Source organism: Xenopus laevis, chromosome 7S (genome assembly GCF_017654675.1).
Source record: "Xenopus laevis strain J_2021 chromosome 7S, Xenopus_laevis_v10.1, whole genome shotgun sequence".
Classification (NCBI taxonomy): Eukaryota; Metazoa; Chordata; class Amphibia; order Anura; family Pipidae; genus Xenopus; species Xenopus laevis.
The window spans coordinates 68,457,736-68,482,275 of NC_054384.1; the positions used below are offsets into that span (position 1 = coordinate 68,457,736).

At 36.7% G+C, this 24,540-nt stretch overlaps 1 protein-coding gene across 8 annotated transcripts in view; it reads left to right on the plus strand.

Moving 5' to 3' along the window:
* tbcel.S (tubulin folding cofactor E-like S homeolog) overlaps nt 1–24,464 on the plus strand; it is a 44,428-nt gene extending 19,964 nt beyond the window's left edge. For all 8 annotated transcript variants that reach the window (XM_018227792.2, XM_041571337.1, XM_041571336.1 and 5 more), the window contains exons 3-8: nt 2,753–2,892; nt 6,768–6,949; nt 7,491–7,747; nt 11,070–11,196; nt 13,123–13,239; nt 17,849–24,464. In XM_018227792.2, the coding sequence (XP_018083281.1) occupies nt 2,753–2,892; nt 6,768–6,949; nt 7,491–7,747; nt 11,070–11,196; nt 13,123–13,239; nt 17,849–18,167 (1,142 nt within the window). In that variant the 3' untranslated portion in view covers nt 18,168–24,464. The remainder of the gene's footprint in view (nt 1–2,752; nt 2,893–6,767; nt 6,950–7,490; nt 7,748–11,069; nt 11,197–13,122; nt 13,240–17,848) is intronic.
* Nucleotides 24,465–24,540: the final 76 nt, after the last annotated feature.

Here is a 24,540-nt window from a genome sequence, read left to right on the forward strand (position 1 = left end):
TCAAAGGAGTTAATGTATAACTGCGACTCTGCAGTGAAAGGAGAGCTTTTTTTTATCAATAAACCTATTATTCAGAAAAACACTGGACTAGCATTTTCCATGGTGTCTTATTTAAGCAAATAATTCTTTGTTTTTGACTGCATTATTATTTATTTATTCACTATTTTCTCTATAATAATAAAACCGTGGCTTGTGCGCGATGGTAAGTAAGCTGCATGAATCCAATATCCAATTGAAATATTTTCCTTTAATATTTAAGTGTTTTTATAGCCTTTAATGTATGGTGATCTAAATTATGTAAGGGTCCCTTATCCAGCATTATATATTACATTATATTTTACTGTGTTTTTTTTCAGAAGAACATAAATGATAGCTACTTGTAATGTGACTGTTTTGTTTTCAGGTTTTAAATAAATATATTTGGTTGTCACAATGGGTGCTGCAGTGGATTTATTTGCCTAATGTGCCACATCTTCTGGTAAACAATAAAGCTACAAAACATATTTTCACATATCTTATTAAATGATTCCCAAAGTATTACAGCATACCGAGCATCTTTTTTAAATATATATTCTAGCAAATGTAAAATGTTTAAAATTCCATGTTTGGTATGCTAATTTAATTACCCTTTCCTTTTTTATTAGTCTGCTTGTAACAGAAGCTCCAATAAGTCTTTTCATTAATAAAAGTGATTCATTTTGTTTCATTACAGGCAAATCTAAATGAGGCTGCTTCTTATTAATTAATCATCCCTTAATATGAATGCGTGCCGTAGAAGGAAAATATATCCAATTTCCTAGTAAAGGTTATCTTTCATTTGCTTTCCCTTAAATAAACAGCAAAGTGCAGATGTGCAGTTTTGTGCTAGTTTATAGACAGACGAGCTGCGCTCTTGCTTTGCTGTCAGTACTGTCTAGTGGGGAAATTAATGGAAAATAAACTCTGCGTACAAACGTTTTTTTCTTTCAGTCGGTTCCACCAGCATAACCTGTATTCTTGCTATACACTGACTGGGTACTTACCCTGTCTTTAATTAACAATTTACAGTCAAAAAGTTTGCAGGTGTCCATTAACCTGTTGCAATGAATCTCAAAAATACAGGTATGGGATCCATTATCTAGAAAGCTCTGAATTACAGAAAGACCATCTTCCATAGACTCCATTTTATATATAATATCCATATTTTTTATACAATTTACTTTTTCTCTGTAATATTAAAACAGTACCTTGTACTTGATCCAAACTAAGATATAATTAATCCTTATAGGAGCCAAAATCAGCCTACTGGGTTTATTAAGAGGGTTATTTACTAAAATCTGAATTTATCTCATATTTCATTTAAAAAAAAACACAACCAAACTGTTATGCCCAATTTTAGCTCATTAATTATGAAAATAACTCAATTTAATTGGATCACGGAGTGAAAACCCATATTGCTCAAAATTTTAGTGCTTTAAATTTCTCTCATTTTTCATGTTTTTTTCCCCGAATTGCTAAATTTTTTTGAGTCTTTGCCCGAAAACCGTGAAAAAGATTTTGTGGCGAAAACCCCCAGAAGGCCCCGATAACTTCAATTTGAGATAGGTGCCTCTCCCATTGACTTATACAGGATCTCGACAGGTCTGAGATGGCGGATTTTCAGATTTGGGCTTTTTGCAGCATCGAGGTATAATAAATCTCGAAGAATTTGAGTTTTTTTTTCTTCTAAAAGCTAGAGTTTTCAAATTTTTACCATTTGGGCTTTGATAAATAAACACCTTAATGTTAACTTGGTTTTTTAGACTTAAGATAGGAAAATCCAAATTACAGATATGTCCATTATCTGGAAAGCCAGAGTTCCTTGAGCATTCTGGATAACAGGTCCCATACCTCTACTAAAGGGATTGACTGTGCCAGTTAGTCATTTAATGATTTAAGTAGTTTGACGAATCTATCAGGGAAGTAGCATGATAGATATTTAGGAGTATTAAAGGGGACCTGTCGCCCGAAGAAATAATTCCTAATTTTTTTCTATCATGTTAGTCGAGTAAAATAAACTTTACTTTACTTACACTATATTTATTAATTACATTTTGTTTCCTTCAGTCTTGAAATTACACAATCACAGCAAGCAGGCAGCTGCCATTTTGTGGACACTGTTATTAAGACAAATTGTGCATAACCCCCAAAATCTTGTGTATGCACCAGAATGGGGGACCTAATTGTGCCGTACACAATTACAGAGCGTGAGGAGGGAAGGGTAATAATGTAAGGAGCACAGTGACATATAGAAATTGCTAAATGGAAAGTGAAAGTAATTGACTGGCCCACCTCTATGAGGCATAGAGGTGTGGAAAATAATATCCGATTGACAGCTCAGATATTTAAACACCTTTATAACAGGTATATATGTTTTAACAAAAAAAATAATTTGTGTTCCATGTTTCATTTGCAAAGGACTTTCATTATGCAGGTTTTTATGTGTAGATGACAGGTCCACTTTTACTACTGCAGAACAATGTGAGCATCTATTAAACTAAAGTTGCTGTTAGCTCGATTATTTAAAATAAATATAGTGGTAAATATATGCTGCAAAAAATAGTTTATGTATGCTATGGATAGCCTGTGCCCATAAAGATTTTAGAATATTTTTGCCTTAGGATCACTAAGGCAGGTTGTAACAAAAGTACATGGTATTGCTTTGTATAAAAGGTAATATTTCTACCTTACTCTCTGTTTTTTCCTCCATAGTTATTTTTGTTTATCTTTTCAGACCGTCTTAATCTCCCCAGTATCTTAGTTCTGAACAGTTGTGGGATCAACTGTGCTGGAGATGAAAGTGAGATTGCTGCATTTTGCTCTCATGTATCGGAGCTGGATCTCTCACATAACAAGCTTGATAACTGGGAGGAGGTAAGAGTCATATATAGAACGTGTAACTATTTATGTCATTTGTGCATTAACTTAGTCTTGAGACATTAGCAGTTTTGTGTAAGTTGGGGGGTAGGTACACATGGTGACAAACATGGAACCAGGAAATTAACTAGGTATATTAGGAATTAGATTGAAATATGACATATGTGTTTTTGCTCAATAAACTAGCATCCCAATAGTTAGGGAGTAAGGGCCCAAATTCTGATCCACAGTGGCTGTTGTTTGAAAGAGGAGCATCAGCCACAGTGAATCCCAGGACGCAGTATAGTAAATGATAATAAGCCTCACATACAATTGTGTTCAGAATAATAGCAGTGTGTTTAAAAAGTGAATACAGCTCAAATCCTTTTAATAGCTTTTATTTCCATACAAGCAAATGCATTGGGAACACTGCACATTCAACTCAAAATCAAAACATGAAGAAAATTTATTAAATGTGTGTTATTCCTTTACAGAAACTGAAAAAATGGAATATTAGGCTGTTCCAAAAATTAGTAGTGTCATTCTTCTTTACAAACACAAACATTCACTTTATAACCTGAAACATGTTTCCTGATTTAGCTTTTATTTGAATCACTGAACTAATATTTAGTTGTATAACCACTGTTTCTGCTGCACATCTGTGTTGCATGGAGTCCACCAACTTCTGTCACCTGTTACATTCCACAATTCTTCTGCATTTCTTGGTTTTGCCTCAGAAACAGCATTTTTGATTGCGGATTGAGCTGGCCACAGCATAACGTCAATCGTGTTGTTCTAGAACTATGATGTTGCTCGTTTACTGGTGTGTTTGTGGTCATTGTCTTGTTGAAAGACCTATTTCAAGGGCATCATGACCTCTTCAAGTATTTTGATGTATTAAAGCTGATTCATTATCCCTGGTATGTGATAAATTGGCCCAACACCATAGTATGAGAAACATTCCCTTATCATGATGCTTGCGCCACCATGCTTCACTCTCTTCACAGTGTACTGTGGCTTGAATTCAGTGTTTCGGGGTTGTCTGACAAACTGTCTGCTGCCTCTAGACCCAAAGAGAACAATCTTGCTTTCATCAGTCCACAAAATGTTGCACCATTTCTTTTTAAATGCAGTTGATTCACCACACTCCCGTTTGTTAACAGGTCCTAGTACTAATGCACAATTTATACGTGGACACACACACTTATTTATATGCAGTTGGGGAGCTTACCCCATTTATTTTTCCACCAAAGTATCAACGTTTCGGAGAGGTGCAACCCTCCTTTTTTCAGGATACAGAGCACACACCTATAAAGCCACAAAATACCCACCTCCCTATCCCAGAGTCGTTGTCTGTCAATTCTCTTTAGGCCAGTCAATGTGTTATTTGGCAAATTGTAACCATCTTTAGCACGTCTTCTTTTCAACAATGTGACTTTGCAGGGGCTTCTTGCCGATAGCTTGGCTTCACATAGGCATCTTCTAATTGTAACAGTACTCACAGGCCTTCTTTGATCTTCCTGGAGCTGATCATTGGGTATTTGCCATTTTGGCTATTCCTGTAGCAAAGAAACACATTTTTTATATAACTGCACTATTTATATGTTATTTTCAGTCAACACTAAATGCTTTTTTTTTTTTTGCAGTTACAGTATTAATTTACATGATCATTCCCTTTTCATTAATAGTGAGTAGTTTAAGGGGCGTTTTTTTTGTCAAGGTCCGAATTTATCTCAATAATTTCTGAAAAAAACTCAGACCAAATCCGCACGGGTTTTTTGGGCTTAATTATTAATACACTTTCTCTAAAATTTTGTTTGCTGGAAAAAATCTGGAAGAAATTTTTCACCCGAAAACTTTGGGGTATTGCCAAAAACTTCTCCCATTGACTTATATACAGGCTCAACAGGTCTGAGATGCCGGATTTTCCGATTCGGACTTTTCCTATCCTCGGGGTTTAATAAATAAAGTAAATAACCCTCTAAGTGTTTCCTTCTCTATAACCTTCTTCACCTTTAACACCCACCCAGTGGAAACAAGTAAAGATATCACTGTTTTCTTTCCTCATTTACCCCCATAGCTCATGGTTAACCCCTATTGTTTCCATCACACTTTCTTATTTTTTTTTTTTTGCATTATGATATAAATTATATTAATGCCACCTACTGAAACCTGAACTAGGCAACAGCAAAATCTAATTTTGGATTGCAGTTGTGACATAGGGGCATATTTATCAATGGTCGAATTTCGAGTTGAAAAAACTTTGAAATTCGAATTCAAAAAGACCAACCGAAATTAAGTAGAAGTTTTTTTTGGTCGAATAGGTCCATATTCGGCCGAATTCGAAACTTAATAATTAAAGGAATAGCACATTTTATCGAATTTGATTCAAAGTTTTTCCCAAAAAAAACCTTAGATTTTTCAAAGTCCACTCCTACGAGGTCCCCCATAGGCTAAAACAGCAATTCGGCAGGTTTTAGATGGCAAATGGTCGAAGTTGAATTTTTAAAGAGACAGAACATGATAAATTTCGATATTTGAATTTTTTAATTTTTTTTCAAATTTGGACTATTCCCTAGTCGAAGTACACCAAAAAAAATGCTTGAAATTAGATTTTTTTTTCATTCGAAAATTCACCTCGACCTTTGATAAATCTGCCCCATAATGCAGTACTCTTCCCATGATCTAAATTATTACCCAGTAAGACAACAGCAAAGGGAAGACCTACAGTTGACCTACAGTTGTTAAGAAAAAAGAAAGAAACCAGGGCTACACAAAGCTGTATATAGTGCTACAGGCTGTATATAAGTTATAACTGAAGTCATGGAGGTCTACGTTTCATGACATCATATATCTACCCATAGCTGTGTTATCAGAATGCTATTACAGTGCCCTGTACAATTATCAATGCAATAACATCCATTATTTAAGTAACTTTTTAAATATTGAGCTACTAGTTAAAGACACAACACAGTTGTCATATAGTGATCAGCCATTGGCACCAATGGTTCAAGTGGGGTATAGAAAATATATCTAATATACAGTTTACAGTAAAAGATGGTCCAGTGCTGTATGGACATGCATTTCTCTGTAATATTGTATGCAATATAATTTGGCCATGCAAAGTCAAAAATGGTAAAGTCAAAATTATCAGTATATCTGGGAAATTAGTGTTGTTCACATTTAAAACTTCTGGGAATTTAGTGTTGTTTACCTTTATCATATGTTGTTTTTGAATTATTTTGTTTTTAGAAGCTTTCCAGTTTGAAATTTCAGTAGCTATCTGGATGCTAGGGTCTAAATGATCCTAGTAACCAGGCAGTGGTATGAAAAAAAGACTGGAATATGACAGGACCTAAATAGAAAGATATGTGATAAAAATCACAGTAACAATAAAATTGTAGAGCACTAATTGTTTGACCTACTATAACATTCCATAACATACTAAACGTTAACTTCAAGGTGAACTAGCCCTTTAAGTCAATGTGTGGCCAGCTCCAGGAGTGGGCAAACTGTATGGTGCACAAATATTTCAAGGTCTAGCGATTCTCTAGAAATTTAACTTGTACATTAAGGCTGATGGATATCCAAATAGCAGCACAATTGCTGTAATTTATAATCCAATGTTTATTCTGTGTATAAGAATATGTTAAATGCTGATGTTGATGTCCCATCAAGATGCAATTCCTTTGAGTACTTATGGACAGATATTTTATATTTACTAGGCATACTTTGTTTTAGTAATGCATTACGCTGGACAGCCAAATAATGGGCTTAGAGAAAACATCTCATTTGAATTTTAGAGAGCTGTTTTGTTACATTTGTTTTTTTTTATGAGGGAAAATGGAAAAATAAATGTTTTAAATCTTGCATTGCCTGCATTTAAACTTCAGGTCAGCAAGATTGTGTCCAGTGTCCCCCAGCTACAGTTCCTGAATCTGAGTTCCAACCCACTGCACCTGTCAGTTTTGGGACGTTCATGTGCCAGGACATTTGCTAGGATTCGCAATCTAGTCCTTAATAACTGCAAAGCTTCTTGGGAAACTGTCCATACACTGCTGATGGAACTCCCAGAGTAAGTAGAAGGAATTCTATCCATCTTTGTACAGAGAGATAGAGCAAAGCTGTAGTTCTTAAAAAAAAAAAAAAAAAAACATAATAATAATCATAATTTAAAAAAAAAAATAAATATATATATATATATATATATATATATATATATATATATATATATATATATATATATATATATATATATATATATATATATATATATATATATAAATATTTTTTTTTTTTTGAATATATATATATCCGGCCTTGTGCTTTTATACAGGTCATGGAACTCCAAGGTCATAGTTTTACATTTTGGTATCCAAAATACCACTAACCAATGTTACAAGGAACTGAATGTTGGTATCAAACCAGATTTTCCTGCAGCCAAGGTTACTAGCTGAATTGTTGGGTTTGTCTTTAAATCCCAATATAAGAATGCATAAAGGGCATTAACGTAGAAAAAATAATAACTTTTGAGATTACTTCTAGATTCTGTTACTTATTTTGTAGTGTTTACCTAACTAATCGTATGGTTGGGGGCCTGTGGATTTCTGTTTCAGGTTGGAGGAGCTGTTTCTGTGCCTTAATGACTATAACACAGTATTATGTTCACCAGTCTGCTACCACTCTCTGAAACTTCTCCACATAACTGACAACAACCTCCAAGATTGGTCAGAGACCCGCAAATTAGGCACAATGTTTCCATGTCTGGACACACTTGTTCTTGCAAATAACAACCTATCTAAGATTGAAGACTCAGAGGAGTCTCTAGCAAGGCTGTTTCCAAATCTAAGGTCGATAAGTCTGCATAAAGCAGGTAAGAACAGAGCGAGACTATGAACGTAAGATGGTCTGTGTGTGTCTGTATGTGTTCCATTAAAAAAAAGAAACATATCAGCCTAGTGACAGTCTAACATTAAAAAGGTTAGCTCTTAAAGTTTACTGCAATTGTTGGAATGTCACAGGATAATTTCCAAGACGATACTAAAGGAAAACAGGGGATTTCTTACAAGGACAGCCTGTAAACGGGATATTTACCTTAATGTAAAAGCATCATCATGTAGAAGTTAATGCAGTCACACTTTCCTGGTTGCTTACTGTCAGTTTTTACTAACTCTTCAGAAACAAAACCTTTTACCTGTCTGACATCACTGAAATTGCACAAAAATGCTGGCTCTATGCCATTTTCAGGTGCCACTGAGAGCTCTTTTGTACTGTACAAACTCCCAGTCCTCATAGGATATCCTCCTACTCCTATGACGCAGTCAATAGGAATCAAAGCATCAGGTTCCTTACACACAAAGCAGGCAGCATTGGAGTGTGGTTGAGGTTAAAGGGGTGGATTTTTACATATGTTACAGAGTTAAACTGAGTTGAAAAAATACCAAGTCCATCAAGTTCAACCCCTCCAAATAAACCCCAGTACACAAATCTACACATACTTATACAGACCTAAGTTTACAAACTATGCATTTGTAAACTTGTGTAAACATAAAAATCCCCTGCTGTCTGTCTTTAATGCCCTCTAATGAACTTTCAAATGTATTTTCTTCAGAGAAAACCTTTACAGTCTTTCCTCATAGTTTAAATCCTCCATCCCTATTACCAGTTCAGTTGCACATCTCTGTTCTCTATCTAGCTTATTAATATCCTTCTGGAGCCCAAAACTGCATTGCATACTCAAGGTGAGTCCTTACCCCCAGTAAACTTGCAGCTACTTCACTTTGATGGCACTGCCTTTAACAGAGTGGGATAAGAAATAGGATAGGAAAAATACTCATTAAAAAAAAAAATAGTGATTGAATATACCACAAATAGGACAATTATAAGTGTAACTTTACATTTTTTTTGCTCCTGAAATCAACTGGTACACTAGTGCCCCTATTGGTAACATTGCATTTTTTTTCCCAAAGCTCTGCCCTGATCAGGTGTAATGTCAGCACAAATCCCACATTTCCCCTAATCCCACTAGATATCCAAGTAGCTAACTGCACAGGGTGGGGGTTTGGATCATAGCACCATTGTCAGTGACAATGACAAGCAGCAAAGCAGTTCTGAATTATGTATGCCCAACCACAGTTAGAGCCGTCATGTGAAAAGCCTAGAATTGTTCCATACTTAAAGGGAAGGTCTATCTAATTTCAAATTTAGACCTCACTTACTTGAATTTTAATTACTGCTGTCCCTTTAACAAGGAAGATTTTCAAATTGTTGTCCCTCTTTAATTTATATATTTCCTTGGCTTAAACAAAGGTTTTTTCTCCGGTCAAAGAAATTTCAGAATTCAATAGCAGATTTTTGTTTTCTCTGGTAACACCAATAGAAACTAGAACACAGAATTTGCTAATACAAACTGCAGGAGGCGCTAAGCAGCCAATTTCTGAAGGCTTGCAAAAAAGCTGACTATATGGTTTAGTACAGTGATCCCCAACCAGTAGCTCGTGAGCAACATGTTGCTCTCCAATCCCTTGGATGTTGCTCCAAGTGGCCTCAAAGCAGGTGCTTATTTTTGAATTCCAGGCTTGGAGGCAAAAGGTTGGGGATCCCTGGTTTAGTATAATAGAACAGGATTGAACTTTCTTGGGATCATCTCATCTACAATATGTAATGACAAGAACATATGATTGTAATTAAATAAGGGGGGGCTGTTTTACTAGCTTGGGCACATTTGTGACAGTACAGTAACCTTTTGCAACCAATTAGTAACTAGCTCTACTCTAAGTAGAGTAATGAAATTAAATTTCTAATGGGTTTCTTTGGGTAAATGCCCAGTGGCAAAAATTAGTACCTGAGCTCCAGTATGTTTTGTGACATTGTTCCATAGGAATCCCTGTGGATATGCCAACTCAAAAAGTAGGAAGCTTTCAAGGTTAATGAGACAATACACAATGAAACTCAAGCATATGCCATTACCCAAAGGTTTTCATGATTTACACTTTCCTCTGAGACTTGTAAGAAAGAGAGAAAGGGTTGTATTGCAGAAATACATTTGGAATAACTTCTAAGTCCTGGGAGGATTGTGTTAGGTATTGGGTGCTTGTCTGTGGGAGAGTGCAGCAGAGTCAAGGGTCTTATGTAACTGTGTGCTTATATTCGGGGAGTGCAGCAGAGTCACGGGTATTATGTAACTCAGTGCTTGTCTGCGGGGGAGTGCAGCAGAGTCAAGTGTAATGAGGATAATACAGCAGGTATATGTCCTGAAAGTAAACAAGAAGGAATTATTGTTTAATAAGTACCGTTTAGGTAATGCTGACCTTAAAATATAACACAGCTGACTACTATACCACATACTGTTCACACTTAAGGGTGGAGTAAAGATTTTGCTAGATTATAATGTAATTACAGTATAAAATGGTAATATGGAAACAAATACCGGCTTCATGGCATACATATTACATTAAATTGCAACACGGAGGAACTCATTTACTAGTACTAAGCAAATTTGTTCCCGTGGCAACCAATCAATTTTTTTCATCATTGTTTTAGTTGTAGCTTTTTTTCTGTAATAACCTGTACATTCTGTGTCCAGTTACTTATTTTGTAATCCAGCTGTCCACGTCAGAACCCATGCATAGCCTCATTGGTAACTGGTATCATGTACAGTATAGCATTTGATTTTGAGCTGCACGTGTTTTCTGTTTTGGATTTTCTAAATACACCTTTCACTCAACCTGCTTTTTTTTTTAAGGACTGTGGCACACAGAACATTTTGACCACCATTGCCTGTCACCAATTCCCATAGATATGATTTGATGTCACCACCAGATATCCTAGTCACAGTGTGACTCCTAGCAAAAGGCAATGTAAAAATGTTGGCTTTCGCTGCGGTAGATGCATGAAACAATCCACCCCTTGTAAATTTATTTTTTACAGTTTTTTTTACTTTTCTAATGGAATCTGCACTAGCTCTGTGGTTCCACTCGAGGTGTTAAGCAAGAGGCAGTGTGAGGTGGCCACCACAGACAACACTTGGTTGAAAAACACCCCTGCATAGACCATGCATTTCCCATAATTTTCAATTTTTTGACCTTTGCAGTTTTCTGCCTGAGTGCAGTCGCAGTCAAAATGCCATGTGTGCTATTAACCTAAAGTGTCATCTATTGCAATATTTCAGGGGGGTTGTCTTATTTTTATTATAGGTTTGAATTCCTGGCGTGACATTGAAAAACTAAATGCTTTACCCAAACTGGAAGAGGTCAGATTATTAGGTATTCCTTTGGTAGAACCATACAACACAGAAGAACGCCGGAAACTTGTGATAGCAAGGTATGATCTGTTTAGTATTTATAAAGAAGCACTATTATACGTAATTACAGATTAAACAGATAGCTAACGAATGCTTTAAAGAAGTGTCTAAAATCCATAATATTTTCTGCATGCCTGATTTTGTATATGCAACATTAAAAACAAGTGCTTTCTGTGCATTCAATTCTTAATAAGCTTGAAGAACCACAAGAGCCATTTTCATACATATGAAAGACAAAAGCTATAATGTTTTGAATGCATCCTTCTTCCTCTAAATAACCACGCAAGTAATAATTGTAATATTTTCTACTTGGTTTAAGCTTGTGATAATACAACTTCATAAATTATAGATTACATAAAACTAATGCATTTTGGGCTCATTCTATTTGAAATTATAAGGAATCATATATAGAATAGATTTTTTAGGTGAGTGTTGAAATACATTGCATCTAGTGCTTGCCAAGTCCAAACATTTTGTAAATCTGATTTCATGTGACAACACAACAGATTTTGCTTTGTCATTATTTTTCCATTGGAACCGTGGCAGTATGTCGGGTTGGAAAACTAAACAAAACACTGCTGTGTATCTTTGGATCAGTATGTGAGATCACAGTGTCATGTCCAATAAACATCTATTTGCTGCTCCAAATTCTGCTTGGCTTTTTTTCATGGTCATCCTCCAATAGTGTGTGCTAGGTGTCATTTGTCAAGTGTTCTTCTCTTTTACATAACCAGTCACATAAGTTGGGTACAGATGAAGCCACTTGGATTTGTGAGTTAAATGCGTCATGACTCAGAGTTAATTGAAGAAACTGTGTTATCTAAAGTTATCTTAACTCATTTAATGCATTTAAACTTTTCATTAGCATACCAAAGCACCATTGTTCACAATGGTGAATGCTTTAATTAGATGGGATGTTGTGTCACAGTTTTCTGTGTTAAATGGGATATCTGTGTTTAGTTATTCTGTGTCAAACAGACAAACCAAAGTGGCTGCATCTGTACATAAGCCATTATTTATTTTACTTTTTTTGATTCAGTGTAGAAATTAGAGCTTTACTTAATTAAACTGGTGATTATAGTTTCCTGTATATATTTGTGTTTATAGTTTATTAGCTGTCTCACCTTATATCAGTGTGATGAGTGCCATAATGATGGAAATTGCAATCCTAGTCACTGTCTCTGACTGTTGGTTAAGGCAAATGACCTTCCATCATATGACTTCCTTGTTATTTTAAAGAGAAACCTTGGGCCTCGTTCATCAAAAATGGTGTAAAGTGCGAAAAAAATGGAAGATTTTTTGCACTTTATACTTAGCTTATTGAAATGCAGGTTGTGCCCTGAGCCTGAGGGACAGTTTTTTGCACTCCTGGGACAGAGCAGAAAAAGCTCTGTATGTAGTCAGCGCTATAGCCAGCACTTCATACAGTAGGAATTGACATGTAAAGACTTCCCATGGAACTCCACCTACATGTAGCTTGCATGTCATAGAACACAGCTCTATCAGGAAAACATTGAGTATTTTAAAACATTGCGTAAATATGTAAGGTTGCTTAATCAGCACCAGTTAAAATATTCACTTCATGATAGATCGATTGATAGATGGTCAGTCTACGCATGTATTCAAAAAATTAAACTAAGCCTGTGTAACTTCAGTTAATTTAATTAAAAAAAAATGATATGACTTACCTGGAAGGCATTTCATTTTTATCATTCTGCATGTAAAGATTTTAAAGGTGACCTTTTAGATTTACATTGCTTACTAGTGTTTCCTCAATGCAGTGTGCATATGGGGTCGTAGCAGTGCATTTAAGTGTTTTGGCAGATAGATCTGAGAGAGGAAGACTATTGATTTCATGAAATAGTCAGATAAGGGCATTCTCCTCCACGTTTTATTACAGGCTAGTGATGGTCTTGCTAATCTTTTCCTCTCATGTGAACTCCTAGATTGCCGTCTGTATCCAAACTGAATGGCAGTGTTGTCACGGATGGTGAAAGAGAAGACTCTGAAAGATTCTTCCTGCGTTACTATATGAATCTCCCAAAGGAAGATGTCCCATTAAGGTGAGGCCTTGAACAAAAGGTAAATGAAAGAGAGGCAGATAAAAAGTGTGGCTCATGCCCAGACACAATTTACTTTCTTCATTGCATAGGATTGGATCCCAAAGTGTATAGAAGCTGATATCATATTGATTTGGTGGTATAATGGAAACTATTGTAGCACTCCTCTAAATCTTATTTAGTAGTTTTATTGGGAGCTTTAGATCAGCAAAACATGTTAACCAATACCATTAAATTAGTTATGTTCTGATGAAAGATCGCAGTTTTCCATGTGTATACAGGTTTATTTTTTTTATTAAAGCTGATGCTTTATAAGTATGTCATCCCCTCTTAGATCAATTCTAATTATGCCAAAAATTTCAACACAAAACAGCATTATTAACATACAATTTATATAATTATCAGTTGCAGCTAGTGCTTCCAGCTTTGTATTGTGAAGAACATGTTGTTCCAGTATATAATAACTGCTGTATCTTAAGCCTGCTTGTGGTGTGTCTCTGTTCTTATAGTCTGTGCTGTGCATTGTGGGGATGTTCCTTTACTGACTGCTCTATGTGTATATTCATTCTGATTGTGCTGTGTGTTTATATGTTTATGTCCAGGGAAGCTGTGTTATGTTTGTGTATGTTCGAATAATTTTGTGATCTGAATATGAAAACATCATTGATATCAAAAGCTTTTTGAAGTTGTTTCCTGTGTGGGCTATATGGCTCCTTTATTTGATCTTATCTCCTTTCCACCACTACAAGGTTTCATGAGTCAAAAAATAAAAGTCAGGGTCCCTGGGCCTACTAAGGATCTAGGGGGTCATATATCCAACTACATATGTCAATCCTGTTCTGCTTACAGTATTTGGCAGCTGCTCATTAAGGTGGGAGGTGCAAAGTCATAAATTACCACTTTTTTTAGGTTGCCCCCTAGCCTACTGTGACTATGCTGATTTTTCATTGCTAGATCTTTGATAATGAGACAATTTTAAACGTAGTGTCTATCAATGCCTCAAAAATGATGAATCATTTTTGAACAGAAAGGCTGTGTGCAAAGTGCAATATATGGATGCAATCTACCATTTCTTTATAGTTTGCACACTGCCATCCTGCTTTAAACAATTGCCACGGGTCTCTGCTCTCCATTACAGAGCACAAAATACTGCTGCCACCCCCATGAACATTGTGCTTTCTATGTTCAGCAGCACTGTGTTCATAAGGTACGGGAGAGGAGATGCACAGTAGTGATGTGCAGGTGCTCCCAAATCCCGCAGTGATCAGCGTGATGACCACTGTTTGGGCGAAATCGGTTTGATATTTGGCTAGCCATTGCGGGTTAGTTTTGGGTGAGGGTCAAACTAGGGAAGTACACTTCACTGCTCACAAAGATTCTCTGTCTTGGAACCAGAGGCACCCACTTAAGTAATGTACAGAGTGAGATGACGCTGGTACTGGTCGGTTGTTGGTCCTACAAAAGCATCATTTTGTTATGGTTTAGGGTCGGTGTAGGTTGAATTTTTCCTGACCCGCACATCACTAATGTACTGCCCCCGCCTGTGTGGCCATACACGAGCCAATAAAAGCTGCCAAAAGACCGACGGGCTTCCCCGATCAATATCTGCCCGAGAATTGGGGTAAAAATCCCGTCAGATCGCGTACTGCATATGTTCGTTGATGCGGTCCCACGATCTGACCGCCCGTTATCGTTGGGCCCTAGGGCCCACTATTGGATCAGCCCAATATCGCCCACCTCAAGCACGAAATCGCCAAGCGAGCAGATCTCTGAGTATGGCCACCTTTAGAATCCTCTTTTTCAATCTCTTTCTGTTTATTCACAGCACATGCTCTGGGCTGCTGTCTGTTGTCTAAGCTTAAGGACCAACTTACAGTATACATATATACATATATAAATAATAAAGGTTCACATTACATGGAAGCTCAGGAAGCAGTACATGCTGCATCAGTATGCAATATTCTGCCCTGTATCAGTTTCTATCACAGAAAACTTGAGATTTCAGATGAGCCCTAAGATTAGCTTTATTAGCTTCTGATGAGCCCTGAGCATATGCAGTGTACACTCAAAAGATGGCCTAATAAGATAGTGAGCTTCTGTGGACAACTTTAAAGGCCTAAAGTAAATTCAGTAATAAAGTATAGTATTTCTAGATTTATTCATATTTAATCTTTAGTTCTCCTTTAGCAAATGGACAAAATTTTGATGATTGTTTTTCTGTTATTTTAAATGGTATGATTTATGAATTTAGTAATTTATCTGGCGAAAAAAATTACAGCTTTTATCAGAGAAGCTATTTTCATTAACATGATTGAGTTATTTTGCACTCGGCCTTTGGTACAGACCTGGTTGAAGTTAGCAAATCATTGTGGGGATTCTCCCTAAAAGGCCATGGGAAATAGGATGTTTAGTAGTCAATACACACACACACACACACACACACACACACACACACACACACACACACACACACACACACACACACACACACACACACACACACACACACACACACACACACACACACACACACACACACACACACACACACACACACACACACACACACACACACACACACACACACACACACACACACACACACACACACACACACACACGGTAATTATTATTAAAGGAAGTAATGTGCATACATGACAATCCTGTTTAGTCTTTGCTCTCATCCCTGACTAAACAGGATGAGAATCTGCTTCCTAATAACATACTGCTTCAGTCCCTGAACCTACACACACATAGCAACCTCGCTGTCATCAATGCCTTCTTTGTCCAGGCCTCTCCATCTGTGCAACGTGAAAAGGAGACACCAAGAGGACTTGTGCAGCCATTAATGACTGTGCCTTTCCAGTTCACAGAACTAGTGTCCTTTTCTTCCTGGCCTCCATCTCAAGTTGCAGGTGGCTGAGCCACTCTCCCCTGTGCATCATCATGTTACTGCATAGAGAGATCTCCTCCACATCTCAAGCAACTTACTGTAGATTTTGCGTTTTAGCTTCCCAGTACGTTTTCACTGAATATTTCCTGCAGATTTTCTAAACTAGTGATGTTTAATGAGAGGGAAACCGTGGTAAGGTTGAACATTCTCAGAGTAGGCTCAGAAGGTGTCAAGCCATTTGGTTCTTTATTACAGTGTGCTATATATGCAACCTTTACCTTTAAATGTGCAGGCAGTGTATGCTCTAAAATGTTTTCTAACTCATTCAAAACAAATGGCAGATCATTCTACTGTGAACCTTACTGATGAAATCCTCTGTCAATCTGGAAGTGCTTGATATTTACCCACCTTTTTGGTGGAATTTGCAGTGCAGTTGTAGCACCATTGTATATATTGATTGCCTGGACACTGATGTAAACTACTGCATGGTAAAAAAATACACTATATTATACTCATCCATCTAGCCTTAAACTGTCATTAAAATCACATTTAATCATTGCACCTGCATTCAGAAGTAATGTATTTTATCAAAATGTATGTACAATGTAACACTTATAGGGGAGATATTAAGATGAGCTCCCATATAAGTTCTAACGTGCCTACAGAGAATCTGTTTAATACATTACTTTTGGTTGTCTTCTGTGCTCAGGGAGAAGTAAATGGGAAAAAAAGTAAAGACAGGCCCAAGATTACCCTTAGCTAGCTCCACTCTAAGCCCAGTTGTCAAAATGGAAATCGTATTTCAGCAGACAGGTTTGTTTGCAGTGTAAAACACAGTGATAATGGTCTCTAAGGTTGGAAATAATAGCACATAAAGAAGCTTGATGGTATCAGAACATCACTGTGAGAACACAACAGCAGTCTGAATGTGGGCATGGCATTCAATGAAGGCTTCATCTGTTTGGACACTGGGGAAATCCAAGCAGAATGCAGGGGTGACCTCATACTCCGCACAGACAGAGAAGTGCTGTTGTTAAGGAACATTCCTACAGTTAAGGTAAATCCTTTGGGAAACAGCATGCAGCCAGGTCCCCTTCCACCTCTGCCAGGGTCACTGACACAGCACTGATCACATTTAACTCCTCTAAAACAAAATGCCAATGTGCTGCCTGCCTTGCTGACCTTGTCTAAACACCCTCAGCCTGCCTTACAATTGCAGTGTTTCATTTTTCCTTCCTGGCTGAAAAAACAGTGGTTTATCTTTACTCCGAGTAAAAGGAAATATGCAAAGCAAACAAGCCTGTGACACATTTTTTCAAAGATGCCTACCACAGTTGTAGCTTAAAGTTGAAGTACCACCTTTTTCTGAAAACCAATATGTTGCAGGTCATGGCTGCATTCTTCTTCAGGTCCACCCATTGATGGTGTTGCTGTCATATTGTTTCTATAAATTTTGATCTGTGCATTTCACAGAAATGTTCTTTTTAATTAACTTGATCGCTCTACCTCATATGTACTTTGAAAACAAGAGATAGTTACCTTTTAGTACGTCTTGGTAACTTCATTGTTGGTCACTGACCAAGTGTTTTGATGCCAGATTTCAACCGATTTTTCAGCCACCCAGAATTGAAATTATATAAAAGGTGCTAGGAATACACTATTATTGGGCTAAATATAATGAACAGTCTTTTAACAACTGCACATTGTCTTCCCTTTTAGATATCAAGAGCTGGTGACAAAGTATGGAAATTTAGAACCTCTTGTAGAAGTGGATCTTCGACCACAGAATAAAGCCAATGTCGACATACACTTTGAAGAGAAAGTGGAGAAGATGAGCATCCGTTTAGATCAGACTGTGGCCGAGTTCAAGAAACAGCTAAAGAATTTGGTGCAGTTATCCACCAACAACATGCGCCTGTATTATCTGGACCTTGAAGCCCCTTTTGGCCCTGAGGAAATGAAATTAAGTACCCGATTTTTACATTCATATAATGTTCATGATGGCGATAAAATTTATGTGGAACCCAAAATCAAATGACCGTACTTGCCTCTTCTTCTAGTTATATATACAATCACACTGTATATATATATATAAATATTACATAGGATTTTTGGTTGTATTAAAATTGCTTTTAGATAAATTTACCTCTTCGTCCCATTGCTGGCAGTAGGCAGCTGTAGCACATTGAAGAGCTATGTGCAGGTGCACCTTCGGACAGTGAAAGGGTCTTCATCAACTTAGGGACCTCTACATCTTAGCAGGCACCTTAAGGAGAGCCCTACCTGGAGCACTTTGTGTTTGTGAGTTATTTAATAAATGAAAATATTTCTGTTTTTGTTAATATTTAGTTAAGTCAAGGTATGTTACCCTTTACATAACTGTGTATATAAATATATATAATAATTTATTGCCATGATTACCTTAGTTCTGTCATGTCTGATGATGTTGATTATTTTTTTATACTTTTTTTATGTTGCCGTTTAATTTTCTTACCTTGAGTTTAAGAGATTTACTGGTGTCCAACATCTATGGTATGTATGTGAAGATCACTCTTCCCCCCACCCCCCCAGTGCCTGTGTTTATTCATTAATTGTACCAGTGACAGACAGAGTGGGAAATATTGGCACAGACAATCAGATATCGAGCTCATAAAGCTGACAATTAAAACTATGGGTCATAGTACATGTTCAAGTACAAGTTTTTTTAATCCCTCTACTTTATCCTACTTGACTCTTTTGCCATACCTCAGCTATTCAATTTTTGCAAACCTTTGCTACGCTAACATGATTTTTTACATTTCATTGTTCATTATTTGTTTTAGGCTACATATTTTTGAGGCAAGGTACTTGGGTTTTTAAAAAACAAGGTTTTTATTTACAATGGCAGTTCAAAGTGCCCATAATAGGCTCAAGGTGCCATAGTGGTTTACTCCTTGCCCATCTTTTTTCTGCTTGCAGTGCCTAAAAGCACAACTCTTTGTGATTGCAAAGTGAAGTGCAAAGAATTGATTCCACTTATGTATGCAGCACTAGATGCCGAAGCGCCAGAGGATGCTATGAGCAACAGTGCTAAAAGCAAACATAAAGTACAGCTGGCATATCCTTTATCTTGAAACCTGTTTTCCAGAAAGCTCAGAATTACAGGAAGGCCATCTCCCATCAAAAATTCCCCTTTACTCTGTAATAATAAAACAGTCCCAACTACAATTTAATTAAATCCTTATTGGACGTAAAACAACTTATGGTATAGTGATCCAAATTAGAGAAACACTCATCTGGAAACCCCAGTTCCTGAGCATTCTGGATAACAGGTCCCATACCTGTACAAGATTCCCTCGCACTCGTACATTCTGTGCTCTTTGCCTTTGTTTTAGATCTTTATTGTGGCTCAAGGCTGAGAGTGCAATAGACCACTAAAAGGGGCAGTTTTGCGCCCCTTCGAAGCCATTTGTTTTGCTTTAGTTCATTGTTTTAAAAAAAATTTCCACTGTTCTGTCTCCACATAAAGGCTGGCAGTACAGTAAGTGAGTTAAAGGAGAGGGCTTCCCAAGTCACTGTGATGAGACAGTCCAATATTTGATACGACGATGAAGTGGATTCCTAGTAAATATTTCTTCGTTATCTGTGCACTAAGGGTAGGAAATGGTTGTAAAGCATCTGTGTTTAAAAAGAGACATGTTTGTTGCCAATAGCCGTGGAGTTTATTCATCCAAGTGCTATACTAATGAGTATATACAACAGAAAGTGTATTTGAAAAATGAGTTACATATGTTAGATGCAAATACTAGTGGTGCTTCTTATCCTCCCACTCCTTCCCTTGCTTTGCTCTTTTTTATATGAGTATTTCATTTCTGCATAGCTGTGGTTTGGGGGGATTTGTATCACTCTTCCTAAAGATGAAAATCTATAAACACTGAAAGCACTATTTCAATCTCACTTGTACTTTCTGTTTTTCCTGGTGTCCATCTGTCCTTTCTATGTTCAATATACATTTTTTTCCAGTCTCCGTCCTATGGTTTCCCTGTTTGACAGCGTTTGGAAGATTTTGTTTCCTACCTGGTTAAGCAAATCTGAAACAGCAACAATGCTAATTGTGCAGAGTTCTCCCAAGAGGTATTTCTCTAACTCACATTTCACTCCAAGGGGTCAGGCAAACAAGGACTCTTTAACTGGCAGAGGCCTGCAGAGACTTAGAAGAGTGCAACAAGCAGAATGGAACATAACATAGTTCCTTGAACAATGTTAACAATCCATGTTCTTATACAGATCAGAGCAAAACTATTCCCATATGGCAGTGTTCTGATGCTTATGGAGGTAAAGAGATACAGAAAAGCAATTTGATCTACGTCAATGCCAGCAACTGTAATTTTACAGGCTCCGCATTATTAGGATATGTGGTGTCCATTGTTTTGGACCAAAGTTCGTTAGTTACTTATATATCCAAGGTTTCTGTTTAAAGGTTACATCTTGTAAGCTTCTGCATGCATACTCTGCCATAGGCATGCTGCAGGCTATTCTACTATTTTGCATTTTAGTAGCAAATCCACCCTAAGGCAGTTGTAATTCATGTGCATCCGAGCATTGGTTTTTCATTGCAAGCAATATTTTGTTGATTCCCAGCAGTAAACAGGTTAATCTAGCTAATTGATATTATTGATTTTTTGAGTTTAAACTGTTGGTCTGTTGAACCCAGCCTAGAAATGCTAGTTGGAGGTGGCTGCCTTGTTAGCGGGTTCTTCTTTGTCAAACAAAGCATCTTTTACGAATCCTTTCTTGAAGTTCATAGAGTTATGTTTTTTTAGTCTGCTTTTTGCCAAGCTATGTGTGACCATGTAAGAGTGCACAGTAGTACCATTTTGTAAAGGGTTCTAATAGGGCTTTAGGGGAAAAGCACAAAATATGGAGCCACTATATATTCAATGGATGTTTAAACAAAAAGTATGATTTTGCCATTATATTTTAAGCATGTACATGAGCTGCAAGAAACTCACTCACTTATATAATGCAAATGATCTCTAGTTTGTGATAACAATAGTTCCAGTTCATTTACCTAATGTCCCGAATCCAACACTTCTGTAAACTATAATCAGAACACGTTTTGAGTCCTGAATAGGGATGTAGACTTCTGTATCTCAACAAACTGTAGGCCAATGAATAGTGGCTAAACATGGCCTAAGATTTCACAAATTTAGTAAAGCGGTTTAGTTTAACCAACCATGTATGCGTTTATGGTCATCACAAGGGAGGAAGAAGAGTTTTGGCATACTGCTCTGTGGTCCCAGCTTTCCAAACTTACCAAACAGTCCTCTCATTTGCAGTGGATACATAGACAGATACATACTGTATAGTGGATACATGAACAACTGTCCATGCTTGTAATTTAACTTTTAGCATATACACTAATATTATTAATCTCTTGGTAGATTAACCAGGTTTTCAGGGATGCCTTATATGCCTTCTGTACTACCTTTATTTATTGAGTCCAGATAAAAATGCATTTCTGATTTTAAAAAAAAAAAAGTGTGAATAATCTCTAAATAATAAAGTTTAGTTTTAGATAAATATCTTTATCCCTCTGTGGTTCTATTTCTCAAAGTCATAACAGATAGTATTCAGATATAGGTAATGCAATAATATCTGAAGGATATAAAACGCCCTACTCTTGTCCAATACACAAGTATTTTTAGTGCTTAGACATACTGTATGTCGCATTGGGCAGTTTCTCAGGACAAGTAAACAACAGGAAGTTCTCAGGTGGCACCCCAATTACACTAACTTATTCTTGTTAAAGCAAGTTTGCGACCTGGTTTTGATATAGTAGACAGAGCCTTGGTGTGTGTGTGTGTGTGGGGGGGGGGGGGGGGGTTTAGAAAACCGCTATGGATATTTCAGTAGGTTTCAAACAATTATTAATAAGCAACTATTGTGGGGCTCATTTATAAACACTGGCCAATTTTGCACCTGAGCAGTAACCTATGGCAACCAATCAAATGTTTGCTTTCATTGTTTTACCTGCAGCTGAATTAAAAAAAGCTAACCACTGATTAGTTGCTATGGGTAACTGCCAGGTGCAACTTTGCACAGTGTTTATAAATGAGCCCTGTGTTTTCAAGCTGCCTGATAAGGTTTATCAAGGGACATGCATGTATGATTGCTCCTTATGACACCTGCTAATGTGCCTTCCTCTACATTGTGATTGTTCCCATATCAGTGTTACATTAGCCTTACAAGTGAGCAATTAATTCAGATAATGTAAATGGAGACATCTTTATAGAATCCATAATAGGGAATACATGGTTATGTGTCACAGAAGGAGTGGAATTTATGATGTTGCTAATGTAGCACAGGACAATTGTTTGAAAGAAAAACAAACAACAGTGTCATAACAGAATTTCTAAATGTTATCATTGCAATAGTGCAAGCAACACAATAATGTAAATTAGTGATGTGCGGGTTGGGCTTTCCCCGCACATCACATTTTGTGAGTAATGCAGTTAGATACTTTGTAATTAAATGGTAAGTAAGGTAAACCCATGGGCTTACATGGGCATAAATGAATCTTTAACAGTAACAGCTAGCTATGTTATCTTATTACATATATAGACAGAACTGATCATATTTTGCACATTTGCTGAGCCACTGTGAAATCACGCAGTATCACATTCATCTTCAATATTATTTTATTACAGGGAACCTACAGAATGGATTCAATTTTAAATAATTTTTACCTATTCTAAGATAGAGAATACATGGTTTATATTTTGTTTCAACAAATGTGGTGACTATTTTATATAATTTAGGCTAGCATTATACAACATGGCATGGTTAATGGTTTATATTATCTTCAAATACATTACATTACATTATTTAGGAAATAGAAGCATCTAATCTTGGTGGCCAGTTACTGCCATGTTCAGAGATGGAAATCAAGGAGACTGACTTATAAAGAAAGTAAAGACTATATTGATACCAATCTTTCTTTACATTTAGTATGTGTTTCCTTTACTAGAATCCTTGTATGCCTGGATGTACAGCCTCTTTTTTCAAATGCTTTGGGGGAGCTTAGAATTGGCCATTCTATAACATACTAAAAGTTACTTTAAAGGTAAACTACCCCTTTAAGAAATGGGTGGGAGAATGAAGTAGGGAGAGTGAAGGAGGTTCAGATTTGTGGTGGTTCTCCCAACATATTTGGCGTTGACACTGAAAATGCTGAGAAAGTAGGGTATTCCCCTAATGCATTAAATCTGACCCCTAGAAAGACACTTTATAATGAAATTCTAAAGACTCATTTCTGTTCCCCTGTTGTGCTGAGAGAATGCCCCGGTGCCACTGAACAAGAAAGTATAAAGTATCTGAATAGTAAAAGGCTGCATAAAAATTCTTTGTTATTTCTTGGTTGGCTTCAGGGCTTCAGCATCAGTTACCTGAATGTGGTGGATAGGAACTGCCCATGGAACTTCTGAGAGGCTGAGACTCAGGAACATTTTTTGGTAGAATGTCAAATAACAAAAGTCCGTAGCAATCTGAGATTTGTTTTTTTGATTCATTTATGTTTCTCTGAAGCTGCATACAGGATATTGATACCAGTCTGTCTGTCTAATAAAGAAAGACTGTATAATGTATAATACATCCGGTATTATTTGTGGCATTTACGTTGTAAAAAATCAACAGGCCAAGGTGTAGATTCTATTGAATATACTGCCAATGCTGTCATAAGTGAAATCCTCTTTATTAAGACACAGGAGTTTAAAATCTCTAAGGGAAAATGTTAATACAGTATATCCTTCTGATGTTTCATTCCGATGATATCTGATTGTCTTTGTTTCTGTATTTGTGTGAGATTGATTTTAATAAAAAAAAATACCCTCTTTGGATGTAATTTTAACACTGGACTCCTGTTGGTGAGAAAGTTCGCTGGATCCGGGTGCAATCACCCTCCCTGGTAGTTCTACAACTGTCATTCGCTCCCAAATCTCACCCTAACTTGCCTTCTGTCTGAGCCCCCTGCTTTTGAACCTTAATTAGTGTATTTGTATGTGTCACATTCAGGCATTTGACAATTTTGTTTTAAATTTGTTGTCATTTTAAAGAAACCAAACCTATTTGATACTGTAATGCATCGCAGCATATTTGTTTGTTAAACAAAATAGACTTTTGATGTAAATTTTGTTATCTAATTGTGTTTATCTGATATGTCTCTCTAAACATTTAAATTATGTCTAAATCTGTATCTTCCCAACTGCACAAATAATATGTTTACACTGGGCTGAGAAAGACCTTAGCCAAAGATCAAGCTAAAGAGTTAATTATCTCATAAATAAATTTTATTCAGCAATCCAGTGTGTTCTTTCATTTGCTAATTTTATTTTCCCACTTATATTTTGAATCTTACTAATGTGTGATATAGC